Below are 13755 nucleotides of genomic sequence, written 5' to 3'. Positions count from 1 at the left end.
AAACAAACTAAATGGTGGTGGCAAGACTGATTTTAAGGCATCATTAATACTGCCACCTTTGTTCACCGAGTCCACTCATCTGCTCAAAATAATTACAGAAGAAAGGTCCAGAAAGCCTGACTGGTTCTGATTAAGTGGTTTGCTGCTTCCACCTAGCCAGACAGCTTCTTTCTTTAAATTTCTGTAATAAAGCCTGCTATTAATTCAATTCATTCTGTCTTGGTGTACATTTATTGTATACATGACATCTTCAAATAAAAAATTCTTAGATAGCATGCAATTAAAGCATTAACTTTATATTTTCCACATAAAGACACTTACTGGAATCTTTTAGCATACAGAGGCTCTATCAATTTCTGCTGTCACTAAAATTAATGTCTTGAACTAAATATAAAACAGCTTCAACATGAAACAGCCATATTGCTGCAATTAACAAATGAGTAAGAACAATGAGAATTTGTAACAGAAACTATAAGCCATACACTTAGGGCAGAAAATGGATTTAGCTTTGAGAAAACTCTACAGACCCTACAACCACACCCTCTACCTCTGCACTTTCTGCATCACAGCTGAAAAGCATCTGGTACTGGTGGGAACCCTCCCAGCTCCTGCAGGGTGAGGGACTGGAGTCTGAGCTGACCATGACAGCCAAAGAGCAGAGGTTTTCACAACTGCAAGGCAAAAGTCACACAACAAGGGGATTTGAACAGCACCTGAACTACAAACACCATTCATAGAACAGCCTAATTCTACCCTGCTTCACATTAAAAAAATTCTATAATGCACAAAGCCATACTTCAGTGAAAAGGCCATCACAGATTATTTTCAAAATGTCCTTTCTCATTCTTGGGTTTCAGGTGAGAACTTTTAAGAGTAAAACCATACCTGTCAAAGCACCTAATGAAAAGAAAAAAAAAGGTTTCCAAGGATACAATTTGCCTTAGTTCTAAAGATACAAGTAACACTTAGAATTAGGTGAATCCCAAACTAGCATAAAAAGCAATAGGATTCCCAGTTCAGCCAGCAAACATCCTCAGTACACAAAATAAGGCCACAGATACTACAGGAAATAATTGTGTTTATCAAACATAAAATTACTGCAGCTCCAAAATTCATGGTCCAAGTCTAAATAAAAATTGTTGACTGGCAAAACAGATAGTGTGCACACACTTCTGTAAGCCACACTCTAGCAAAGACGAAAGTATGGAGTAAAGAAAGGAAATTTGGGGAGAGGGAGGCACCGAGGGAAATAGATGGTACATACACTGAGAGATTTGAGGACTTCTTGATTGCTCAGACTGACACATGACCAGCAGCTGGCCTGGTTACACTGTGAAAGCAAATACAGGTGCTTAAGATGCATGAAGGGATGCAAAGACAGTCAAGCCAAGAATCAGTCTCTTAAAATTAAAGGCAAAAGAGTTTAGTTAAAAATAAGACTTGCCCTATTTTAACTCGCCAACAAAAATGGTGAAATATTTTCTTTTCAAGTCTTAAGAGAAAACTGGGATAATCAAACAAGTAATTAAATTATATGGCCTGAACCATAATAGATGTGAAATTAGATGGAAATCTGTTGATTCAATCTAGCTTTTCAAAAACATACAAGAAACAAACAAACAAACAAACAAAAGTAAAAACTAGGCCAAACTTTCTGGAGAACACCACCATTCTGATTTTTCAGGACACCCTATTATAATACTAAAGAAATATCCTTTCAATACATACACAGAGAGCTATTAATACAGTAAGAATTAGCCAAGGTTTACTTTTAAAACATAAAAATTTTCTGATTCCTTCTTTAACAAATATTTAACCATATGTAACTGGAGGAAATAAAGATAAAAAGCACCTCTCTAAAATGCAGGAAATAAACATTCAAAGTCTGGCAGACTAAGGTAAGAAATTCATTGTACAAGAATTCTTGGAATAAAAACCATGATTCAAGAAAAGCTGCAGCTGCCAAATCTGTAAGCAAAGAGCCACTCCATCAATAGACAAATGCTTTCAGATTATGACTTGCTTCCTTCCTTCCAGTTCCTCCTCCTCAAACAGAGCTGCACATATTTCTTGTTAGAGAGAGCTCCCTTCTCCAGCAAACCTCTTGCTCGGATATACACAAAGAAGAATTCTTCCCTTTTATCCTGAAACACATAAACCCTCTGTCCCACACTCCCTATCCCCCTGCCCCCGTTGGCAAGACCACCTGGCAAAGCACAAGCTGAATTAGACCACTTCATTTGGTACTGGAATTGGAACTTGAACGCTTTTTGAAGCAGGTTAAATTATCCATGAGAAAATCCTTCAGGGTCACTTGCACTTCACTGCAGCACTGCTGCCAACGCAACTGGAATCAGGTGTTTCATCCACTGTCTGTAGCAGCCTCCATCCCACTGGATTCGTAAAACATCTACCACATCTGATTTTCACAGCTGGGACTTCCTCTAAAACCTTCATTATAAAAGTTATTGTTTCACTTTCCCTGACAGAAAACCTTGACGGCAAAGCAACTTCACAGCCTGCCTTTCTGAAACAAAGGTGCGAAGATGAGACACAAACACACAGGTATGGATCCCAAGGGCAAGTGGAATGTATGTGGATGGAGTGCCATCCTTCCTCTGGCAAAGCTGAAGGACTTGCTTTAGAAGGGGCTGGGAAAAGACAAAGAAAATAACCAGTCATAAAAGGCTCTGGGTTTTTTTTCCCGTTTGTCATCTAGGAAACCCGCAGTTGCTTGTAACAATCCCTTATCCCAATCCAAGGAGAAGATACTACTTTGAACATTCAACTGACAATAAAATTCTTCCTACTGGAGACATTAAAAAGGTGAGAGAGACAAAAAAAGAGAGTTAAACCTAATCTGTTGACTGTTAAAGGTCGTATTGTTTTCTCATTTTGTTTTGCTTTCCAAAATTCAAGGAAAGTAATGTATCACAAAGAAACTAACTGCGAAATAAATAAAGAGGTCGTTTTGCTAACTGGATATTCAGTGTGAATTCTGCCTGATACAAATAATCGTTCATTCCTTTGATAGGTAAATTCTCCCAAGCCCTTCATGGCAAACCAAAATCTAGGAGTTAATAGCTATCCATTCATCATTTAAGACCCAGCATTCATCTAGTTGATAACAAAACACGTTGCCACACACACCCGGGAATCGTTTCAAATGGTGCAACAATGAATTTAGAGCACCACAGAAAAACAGCTGAGGCCATCTGCATTCTGTGATTGTAAGGTCAGGAAACCAAAAGCTTTTGTTTTTATTGTTCTGCTACTGTTTCAAGAAAGGCGGGAAGAGGTGGGACAAGGAAGTGGCAAGACAGGGTAGTGGCAGAAGAAACCACCAAGAATCTAAAGCAGCCTTTAAAATAGTCCACAGTTTATATCTTAAAAAGCATCCCAAAAAATTTTTCTTTCCTGTAGCTTTTCTTCTTGTACTCCTTTGTATGTAATACAAGAAGGCAGATGGACAGGATAAAATAAAATGTATTTTAATCAAGACTGTCTAGCAGAAATTTTCAATGGTCTTAAAACCAGAATTGTTTTACTAAACCACTTTTCTCTTCTAGCCCAAGCAAAAAGATTTACAGAAAGATATTTAGGTCTGTTTCCAACTATACAACAGAGGCAGGCCTCAGAATTTCAATGAAAGGCGTGTTCACAGCCACGGGGGTCAGGAGGGACACACTATTTCCATTACACAATAGATCTGCAATATGTGCAACAGAAGACACTGTGGTAGGAAAAGGGTGGCTTACCTTCAGAATAGAACCAAATTATTTTACATGTACTAAAAATACGTAACAGAAGTGGAGACAAGCATATTTTAAGCGTATTTAATATAGAAACCAGCTGTTCTCCTCATGCCCCCCTGAGACTGGCAGATCCAGTGGGACGCTTCAGCAAAGCCTGAGCACAGGCCATTCCAAACAATTCTTTCCAACAACCACGGTCTCCTTTCACAGTGATACATCCCATCCAGTTAAATGTCCCTACTTTTTGTGTTCCCACAGCCCCCTGGCTCTGGGGACTGATGGAAATACATCTGCATAAAAGCATAAGGATCAAATCTTACTGAAGCACTTTTCCAGTCCTTCAACCAAGTATTTCCAGGATATCACTGAGATTCTGCATTGAAAGGGAAAAACCTATTTTAAAGAACACACTAAGTCTTTCAGCAGGTTTCAAAAACATACAGAGGTCAGAAAAATACAGAAAGATCAGCTATGCAGTCATTTCAGTGAATACCAGTCCTGGCCAGTGTGCTTCACTTTACTATCTAACCTTTGAAAATAGTGCTCTGCCTTAACAAGGACTGCTCCCCTTCTGAATAAAACTAAAAATGTCCTGTAAGAAAGTCAAGCTGCTTGACAGGAGAGATTTTTAATCACAGAAAATTAATCAGATGTGCTGACGGTTTCATCAACGGATATGAGAAACCCCAAAGCTTATCTCTGCTCTGGCTGGATCCTTCCTCACCATCTCTCCTCCCATGCCTCCCTAAGCTTCTCCCTGCTGCACATAAGACTCACAAGCTCACCTTTCTTGTCCAGAAGGCAAAATTCATGTTTGGTTTAAAAAAAAAACCTCATGTTTTTAACATGAAAATCTGTTTAGAACAAGAAGAACAAAGACCCAAAAACAGAAGTCTCAGGTCCAAGTTGACCATTTACATGTGTACATCACCATTGTGATCCAGGTCATAAACAAAGACTTCAGCAAGGACAGGAAAGAGAGACCACAACACCTTACACTTGGATTGGTCTGCACTGCCATAAAATCTCTGCCAAAAGAATTCTGAGAAACAACCAAGTCACTGGTAAACAGAAATTTTACCAGTCTTCAGCAAAACTTTTGAAGGAGTTACTTCACATTTCAATTTAAAAAGGAGCTTACTTGACATTTCCCAGAACCCACACATAAAAGAGACAGGGACATGACAACCTTATGCTGGCACCAACCTTGTTGACTTAAGGGACTTATCTTTTCCCCAGTGCAACTCTAATGGCAGCTTAGTAGGACATTGCTGGGCTTGGGGGCCAAAATAAGGAAACAACAATTGGCAAGGGAGCTTGCTGAAAATAGCAAACTAAGGAGGAATAGCAAGAAAGAAAAGCTCCCAAAAGTTTATGCTTGCACTGCAAAAAAAAAAAAAAACTTTTCCAAACTCATCTGAAGCTATGTGAAAGAGTATCTGTTTCTGTAAAACCAACCTGTTTTCCTCATTCAGATACTGAAATGTAGCTTTCCCTGAAAAGGTTCCTTTTGCTTATCATGTTATTTGTCTCTATATCACTTACCCATGAAATGAGATAAAGTTTCTTTCTCAAAATGCTTCAGTATCCACATGTAAATGACTCAGTACAGGTGTACATATTGTACCTGATTGTGGCAAAAAACTATATAAAAAAGTCAGTATTCTACACTTCTACAGGGAAGTTTGAAACCAATGGGCTCCTGCCCATCAAACCATAAGTGGAGTAGCACTTTCCTGGAAAGACTAAGAAATATGCCTTGAGCAGAAACACTCCAAGTAAATTCTACATCATTCATCAGTTTGTGCTGGAATGCTTGATAATTTCTCTGTGCAATAATGTTTTAAGCCTCACAGGGATAGCATTCCAGTTGGCTGCAAACTTGACTGCAAACCACAAATCTGAAATGGTTGTCAAGAAATTGAGAGAGTAATTACTGCACAGCGTGTATCAGTAAGTAATTGCTTCTGACACTGTCACTTCATGTGCATCATTTCTGCTACATGAGCCCTGCAGGTTAGTGGGAATTCAAAAGATAACTATGAGAAGTTATTACCAAGAACACTCAAGTAAGATTTCCCTAAGTCAAAAAGTGGATAAAAAACAGTTGCAGTATTTTGTAACCTCAGAATCAATAATTTGAAGAATTAGGAAAAAAGTTGTTATTTGCAAAATGGCAGTGTTTCCCATCCAATTCACCCAAGAGCTCTTTGTGTAGCCTCTCTCTTGCAAAATAAACTGTAAAAATTCCCAAATACAACAGGAAAAAACAAACTAACAACAAAAAATACCCTAATGGACAGAAAGCCAAATGAACCCATCTTTGTATGCCCTGCCTTAGTAAGTTGAAATTGCTATGGCTTTTTTAAAAGGCTTAAAAAACAGAGTTGTAAACTTTAGTTCTTTAGACACTGTTTTAGCACCTTAAATTTATTCTCAAATCAAGAACTTGTAACCTTTCTCCTCCCCCACATATTGCCAAAGAGCCTTCCAAGTAAACCAAATTTATAACTGAATAAAGAAGGGTGGAAGACTGAAGCATTTCTATGAGTTTTTGAGGGGATTATTCCATAAAGTACCCAGCTTAATTGACCTAAAGTATCAATATGATAGTGATAAGATTAGCATTACAGAAACATCACCAATAAACTGTGGCTTCAAATGTAGTTCAGCAGAGTACAGCTGCTTCCCCCTTACATCAGCTCTGCCATTCTTTATTCCACATATCAGCTACCCTAGCACGTCTGCCTCAGTTCCCAAAGAGACAAAAGACCTTTTTGGCACTCAAACATGGCAAACAGCTCCAACTTCTTGGGAAAAAGATAGAGGGGGTAGGGAAGAGTGGAATAAGCTATTATCTGGATTAAAACATTTCACATGTGCCAGTGTAAGGCCAGCCAAAAGCTGTTGCTATCTGCTGCCTGTCCACAGCGACCTGAGTGAAACAAGGTGTGCTGTGAGCCTTGGGGCCACTCAGGGGTCTCCCACAGAGTGAACACCTTGTCAGCAATCCCAGAGAAGCAAAGGAACTGCAAACGCTCCCCTCCAGCCTCAGAGCGAATCCCCAAGGGAAGAGGCACTGTTGGGAACTGTGGGAAGCTTGCATGGATACCAGCCACATGGACAAAGAAAGGAAGGGGGGGGGGGGGCGGGAAATAACCAAAAACAAAACCCCACAATTATAGAACAATTCAGCCTTTGGTAAAATCAAGCAATAGTTGCCACCAATGGAATTTACTTCTGCAGTAGCAAAGACAGAGCAATTTACTCACATGCTATTTACCCAATGAAAAAACAGTATTGCAGAAGGGCTCTACTACAAAAATCACAGCTGGCTCCAACCCCAAATGTCTTAATTCTAAGATTAAAATGCCTAACAGACAAAACTACAAAACAGATGTCAAATGTCAATCAGAAAATTATATCTGATTTAAATTAAGTTTGCATTTCTTCTTCCTCCTCTTTCCCTTTAGCTACCCCTTACAAATACCTTTGCAGCAAAATGAAAGCCTGCAAGTATTTAAGTGTGTTGAATTTGGAAATGAACACAGGTGCTGATAACAGCCTTACTTCATGGACTACCAGAATGGAACTACTACACTAATTCCAACAAGCAATTTATTGGCTTACATATGTGGCTCATGCCTTCAATCATGTCATCACACACTTTTTTTTTTAAGTTTATATTGATATAGAATTCCATTAAAACAACCCTTAACAAGGCATGAAGATAAGCTGTCATTTTAAATTTCAGGCCAACAAAATAGAAAAATAATGACACTTCAATTACAGACAGAGAAATGAGGTGAGACAACATTTCTGTTTTCCTGGTGAGGAGAAACACTTTCTCTGAGACTGTCAGAATAATTTTGAGTGGAGCTAGGTGAATACAGTACACCATGTAAGATCATCTTTTCACAAACCAGCAGTAATCAAGTGGCTCCTGTGGCAACACAGAGATGCCTCACTCATAAACAGTCATGTTATGCTACTTAGTCTATATGCAGAGATCTTGCCTCAACACCATTAAAAAGAAAATGCAAAAAAAATGGTATGACAGAGGAAGAATCATAAAAATTGTATCACACCATCATATAAGAGAGTGAAAGCAGACCTAATATGAACTCCGAAAAGGCTCATGAAGGGTCTCTACAGTAAAGATATTTCCTGGACAAATGGGCTTCACCCAACTCTTATTTGTATTCTCCTGTAAGGATGAAGCTCATGATCAGGTGGACAACTCAAAGCACCATGATAAGGACTTGAGCAAAGGAACACAAGTCCACCTACTGAATAAAGCAATTTTTGGACGAAACCTTAAAAAAAAAGTTCAAACTGGGAAGAAAGGCAGGAAGAAAGTACAGGTGGCAAAGTAGTCGTTTGTTTTACTCTTCTTTTTTTACAAGCAATCCTATTATTAAATCATCAGTCTTTTCTTCACAGATCATAAGCCTTTTTCTTTCTTTATACTACTTCTCCTTTGTAGCATTGCTATTTCTAAAATAACTATTATCATCTTTATGATATGACATTCAAAACTACCACGGTACGTTGAACAGAAGATTTTAATTAGAACATGGGTTCCAGATATTTAGATCTGAGTTCTGTATTTTGGAAAAGCAACCCCAAGACCACAATTTCACATAAGTGTAAGGCAATGCCAAGTTGATGCTTTGCCACTCCACTCAACTCTGTTGACAAGTGATTGCTAAAAACTTAACACATCACAGAGGAGGAAAAGAAAACAAAATTCTTTTGTTCCATGTTCTTTTCCACTAAAATCCCAACAGTTTCATATAGTGCAAGGTTTCCCACCATCATTCAGATCACATCTGATTAACGCAAGAGAGAAAAGACTTCAGCTGAAAGATGAGCCTCCACTTCATCCTCATTACCTTTCCAGGGCACAGTCACACAATCTAAATTAAGAAATCCTATCATAATATTACAGCATTACAGTACATTGTATTACATACAGTAGATTTTTGGTGATGTATTTCATCATTTCCAGATGACCAAGGGCCAGCAATGTGCCTTTGCTCCAAAGAAGGCAAATGGTACCCTGGGGTGCATTAGTCAAAAATACTGCCAGCAGGCTGAAGGAGGTGATCCTGCCCTGGGGGGCCACAGTTGGAGTGCTGTGCCAGTTCTGTGCTCCTCAGCACAGAGCAGACATGGACATGATGTAGAGAGTGCAGCAAGGGGCCACAAACATGAGTAAGGGACAGGAGGAAAGGCTGAGAGAGCTGGGACTGTTTAGCCTGCAGAACAGAAAAGCTCAGGGCACAATCTTAGCAGTGTACATAAATACCTAACAGAAAGTGCACAGGTGATGGAGACAGGCTGTATCTCGTGCCAGGGCCAGAGGCAACGGGCACAAACCACAATGGAAGAGGGTCCATCCAAACATCAGGACACCTTTTCACTGTGAGGGTAACTGAGTCTAGGCACAGGTTGCACAGGGAGGCTGTGGAGTCTCCATTTTTAGTGATACCCAAAATTACCTGGACATTGTTCTGGGCAACTGGCCCTAGACCTGACAACTGCCAAAGATTCCTTCCAACCTCAACCCTTCCGTGGTTTGCTCTGTGAAGGAAATTCATCTGGGACAAATCTCAGCATTGTAATGAAAAATTCTGTCATCATTTCTGGTGTATCAACACCGTCTGGAAACACAGAAATGCACCGCAGCTCCTCTCTCATCCAGCTTAGCAGCTCACACTGGAGCTTAAGCTGCATCAAGTGTTGGGGGTTTTGTTTTGTTTTACTACCACCCAGCAAATATTTTCTGTGTCCTTTATGAGGTCACCCGGTGGGAACACAATCATCAAAATAAGAAAGGATGCCCAGTATTGAATTTAGGGATAAAAAAGCCCTAGCAATAGAGACTCTTTAACCTGTGCTAACTACAAGTCCTAAATACAGGATTTCTCAGTGCATTAAAGGCAAAGAAACATAGATACATATCCTGTGCCTCTTCCACCAGCCAGCCAACTTTTTCAGGAAAGAACATTAAGTAAGCTTCCGACATACAAAGGGAAAACGCCATCAGAGGTGTCTCCTCAAACAAAGTAACTAACCCAAGCATCAATTCCTGAGCTGATCCTCGTTCCCAAGCCTGCAGAAAACGCTACCGAGCACCTGAAGCGTGAGCGCCGAGAACAAAGTGCGGCGGCAGCACCGGCGGCGGCTGCTGCGGCGGCGGGCAGCGCTGACATCATGCGGGGCTGCTCCGGCAGCGCTGCCGCACCGAGCCCCGCAGGGACCCGCCGTGCCCGGCCCGGCCCCGCAATGGGCGCTCCTGAGCCAATGGTCTCAACAGGACGAGCATTCAGAAGCTTATTTTGCAGCGCAGAAATCAGAGGGATGGGGGGAAAAAAAACAGCGCACAATGAGCCTTTCATTCAAACAAGAAAGGCTTCCAGGAAGTACAAAGTGTTTCCAAGCCTTATCCAAAAGAAATAACAGAGGCGCTCTCCATTTTTATCAGCGGACACTGGAGGAGGCTATAGCCCAAGACACAGTTCGAAAGCATTATCAGTCACACTACCATGCATTATTAATAACACAACAAACTCAACAAAACACACCCGAATTCCACCTTAGCCCTTGTGCTGTGACATTATTGGAAATTTCTCCCCACCTTCTTTTAAAATCTTTTCTCGAATCACGTAAAAATCTGTCTCCCCCATAAACACCAAGACCTCTTCTCCCCCCAGCCCCACAGCTTGTCACAGGTAACACCATTCCAGAACGATGGTGGAACAGCAGAGACATCACACACTACAGTTTTACGTGCATACTACAGATGCAGTCCTTGACCAGGAAAGCAAATACAGAAAGAACAGCATGCTCCAGCTTTCAGACCTGCACATTCTTGACAGAATATTTTTTAAAAGGCACTTATGTCTTCTAGTTTGCTATTAGATAGCTAGTCCAAAGTAATGCACTGTTGGTTTTAAATTGAATTATGTGTGGAGAATTATTCATGTGCCTATCAAAAACAGGGAGCATTACTGAGTGTGCCTCGCACCACATTACACAAATAGATTTATAGTAAATTAATCAGAAAATTAACATCTTTTTAATTGTTTTTGATCCATAAACTTTGCTCATTTGTCAATTAAAATAATCCCTCTCATATCTCTCAATGAAATGGTATTGCATTTTGTTCTCTTAGATTTCTTAAATCAAATTGATACTGTAATTTGCACTGCCATTGCAGAGCAGACTGTTATGCTGTACTCACTCCTCAAGCCTCAAACTGCAGCCTACAGTCTCTTCGACATTACACAAACGTGAATTCTCTTAGGGCAAGGTACTGCTCAGCATGAAGAACAGGTGAGAAATTTTGTTTGAAGCCATTAAACACAGAAAAGAGTTTCTGTAACAGCCAAAGCTTAGAAGAGCTCATGCAATGCAATAAGTTCTAATAACACGAATCCCACTCTATGAGGAACAAGCATTTATTACTGAGGGACAGCTTAAATGCAACGATGTAAAAAATCCCATGACACCTAATAAAAGTAAACTAATTAAAAAAACGAGGTTGGGAGCGAGAGAATGCATTACTGGTCAAGTTCAGAGCTCAAGTACACAAAATCACTACTGATGTTAGATCGGGTTTTCACCACCACATTCCTTCACCTTTCTGAACGGTTAGGGATGCTGAGCAACACTGTGATTTAACTGAGGCCACTACAATGAGACTAAAGCTGAAACGAGGTGCTGCTAAAACACGGAACTGACTTTTTAACGTTAAAAACACTGCTTTGACACAGTGGTGTGGTCTAGATCGATGCGGTTTAGTTGTGGATTCGGAGTGAACATTCTCACCTAACAGCAGAGTAATCACTTCCTAATCCGATTACTTTTCGGATACTTCTGCAAGAGAATTCTTATCCCGGGCTACGAAAAAAAGGGAACGCTGAACACGCAAATGGTTTTCGCTTCCTCTCCCAAATCCGACTCCTTAAGAGCGCCCGTGTGTCTCAAACGCCAGGCTAAAGTTGATCCACGCGCCCGGCTCCGAGGAGAGCGCAGGCACGGCCAAGGCTGAGCCCCTGGAACGCGATGCCAGCGCGCAGGGCAGGCTCAGCCTCACGGCGCTGCCCTGCCGGGCACTTCGCTCACCCGTACCGAGCCCGCCCGGGCACCCCCGCGCGCCCGGGGCTCCCGGCGGGGCGCGGGCTCTCGGCAGCGCCCGGGCGGCGGAGCGGGCGGGCGGCGGAGCGGGCGGGCGGCGCCGCCGGACCCCGCCGCCCCCGCGCCCAGCGCCGCCGGCCACTCACCGGAGAGCTCGTCCGGCTCCAGCCCGGTCTCGGTGTCCAGCCCGCAGATGACGAAGTAGTCGGCGAAGCGGCCGGGTGCCGAGGAGCCGCCGCCGCTCATGCTGCAGGGCGAGGGGCGCGCAGGGCTCAGCGGGAGCGGGGCCGGGCGGCGCCGGCGGCGGGGCCGGGACCTCCGGCTGCGCCCGCCGCCTCCATGGCGGCGCGGGGCGGGCGGCGCCGCGCGGCATTCTGGGAACGGCCCCCGCCGCTCCCGGGGGTGGGGGGGGGGCCCGGCCGCGCGCCGCAACGCCGCGCCTGCGCCCTGCGCGCGGGGTGACGTCATGCTGCTGGTGCTGGTGGCGCTGCCGCGCGCGCCGGGGCTGCCTGAGGGGGCGGGAATGGCGGGCGGGCACGGCCGGGTCCCGGAGCGCGGCGGGGCGCTGCTCGCTCCCTCCGCACGCACACGGGCAGGGCATGGGGCACGCTGGAAGGGACCGTGCCCCGGGGAGGGCTCTGCTCCCTCCGCACGCACACGGGCAGGGCATGGGGCACGCTGGAAGGGACCGCCGCGGGTCGTCTGTTCCGAGCTGCCTGCTGACACGACACAGGAGTCTGTCCTGACCGGTCTTGAGTATCTTCTTGAGCAAAGCCTGATCCATCCTCTGTCACCTCCACTTTGGCGATTTGCACACATTGATGAGGTCCTCTCCCAGTCCATTCTTCTCGAGGCTGAAGAGAATCACAGAATCAATGAGGCTGGAAAAGCCCTCTGAGGTCGAGTCCAGCCTGTTGCGTCCCGTTCCCCCAGCCTCGCAGGAGGGATGCTCCAGCCCTCGATCAGGGCTGTAGCCTCTGCCGGACCCGCTGCAGGTGCTCCTCAGGACACGGATCAGCCTGGTGGCGCCCTGGAAGCGCCTCTGGGCTCGTGTCCTCCTGTCACCTCCATCTTCCCATCCCCACAGCCCCGGTGGCTGTCGTGACTCCACTGTGCAGGGAAATGCCTTAGGGATTGTTTGGCTCTAGTGTTCTTTTCTTTTTTTCCTCTTTGGATTAACATCGTACACATCTCTGTTAAGAGCTGTACTTGCACAGTACAAAGAAATCCACTCTCCCTTCTGGCTCAGTGTGGACAGGAGAACAAGCCCTGGGGCAGGATGACCAAGCAGAGCTGCAGAGGGACAAGTGACACGAACCCATGCTCTACCTTGAGAGTGCTCTTTTCCTCTGGCTGTAGAGGCACCTGTGCCGCCTAAAATGAAGCCTATAAGCAGTTCCCATTCCTCTCCTCTCTCAGTTCTCTATTTGCGTCATTTACATCAGAATCCTTCCGTATCTTGTAGAAGAGGAGAAATTAAAACTTTGAAGTCTTTAATGATTATTATCCAGGACAAACTAAGTAAAGGTTGCATCCATAATGGTGAATTGATCAGACACCAGCCTCACTTAAAACACTGCCAAGCATAGGAAACCTCACCTATTTGAGTTTCCATTGCCATGACAGACCAAGCTGTCTGTGTGAGTAGAAACAGCAGCACATGTAAGAAGATTTCACTGCCAATGGTTTACAGCCTTTTGCAGTACAACAACTAAACTCTTAGGCCACTGTGCCCAGTGAGCTGTGGACAGCTAGACATCCTTCTGGGAACCAGGAAAACCTGTCAGGATAGCACTAGTGCAATCAGTGTTCACTTGATTAAGACTCTATAGCCAGAAAATGGTTATCAGTGAAG

At 43.5% G+C, this 13755-nt stretch overlaps 1 protein-coding gene across 4 annotated transcripts in view; it reads right to left on the bottom strand.

The window, feature by feature from the left end:
- The window catches only part of DENND5A (DENN domain containing 5A), a 61384-nt gene extending 49128 nt beyond the window's left edge, over positions 1–12256 (bottom strand). For 2 of the 4 annotated variants that reach the window (XM_021529481.4, XM_021529484.3), the window contains exon 1: positions 12047–12246. In XM_021529481.4, coding sequence (XP_021385156.1) covers positions 12047–12146 — 100 coding nt within the window. In that variant the 5' untranslated portion in view covers positions 12147–12246. Of the gene's footprint in view, positions 1–12046 lie in introns of all 4 variants that reach the window. The other 2 variants (XM_021529483.3, XM_021529482.4) reach the window with 2 other exon arrangements.
- Between the last annotated feature and the right edge of the window lie 1499 nt (positions 12257–13755).

This window comes from Lonchura striata, chromosome 5, assembly GCF_050655825.1.
Source record: "Lonchura striata isolate lonStrDom1 chromosome 5, ASM5065582v1, whole genome shotgun sequence".
Classification (NCBI taxonomy): domain Eukaryota; kingdom Metazoa; phylum Chordata; class Aves; order Passeriformes; family Estrildidae; genus Lonchura; species Lonchura striata.
This window is presented reverse-complemented; position numbering and strand designations above follow the sequence as displayed.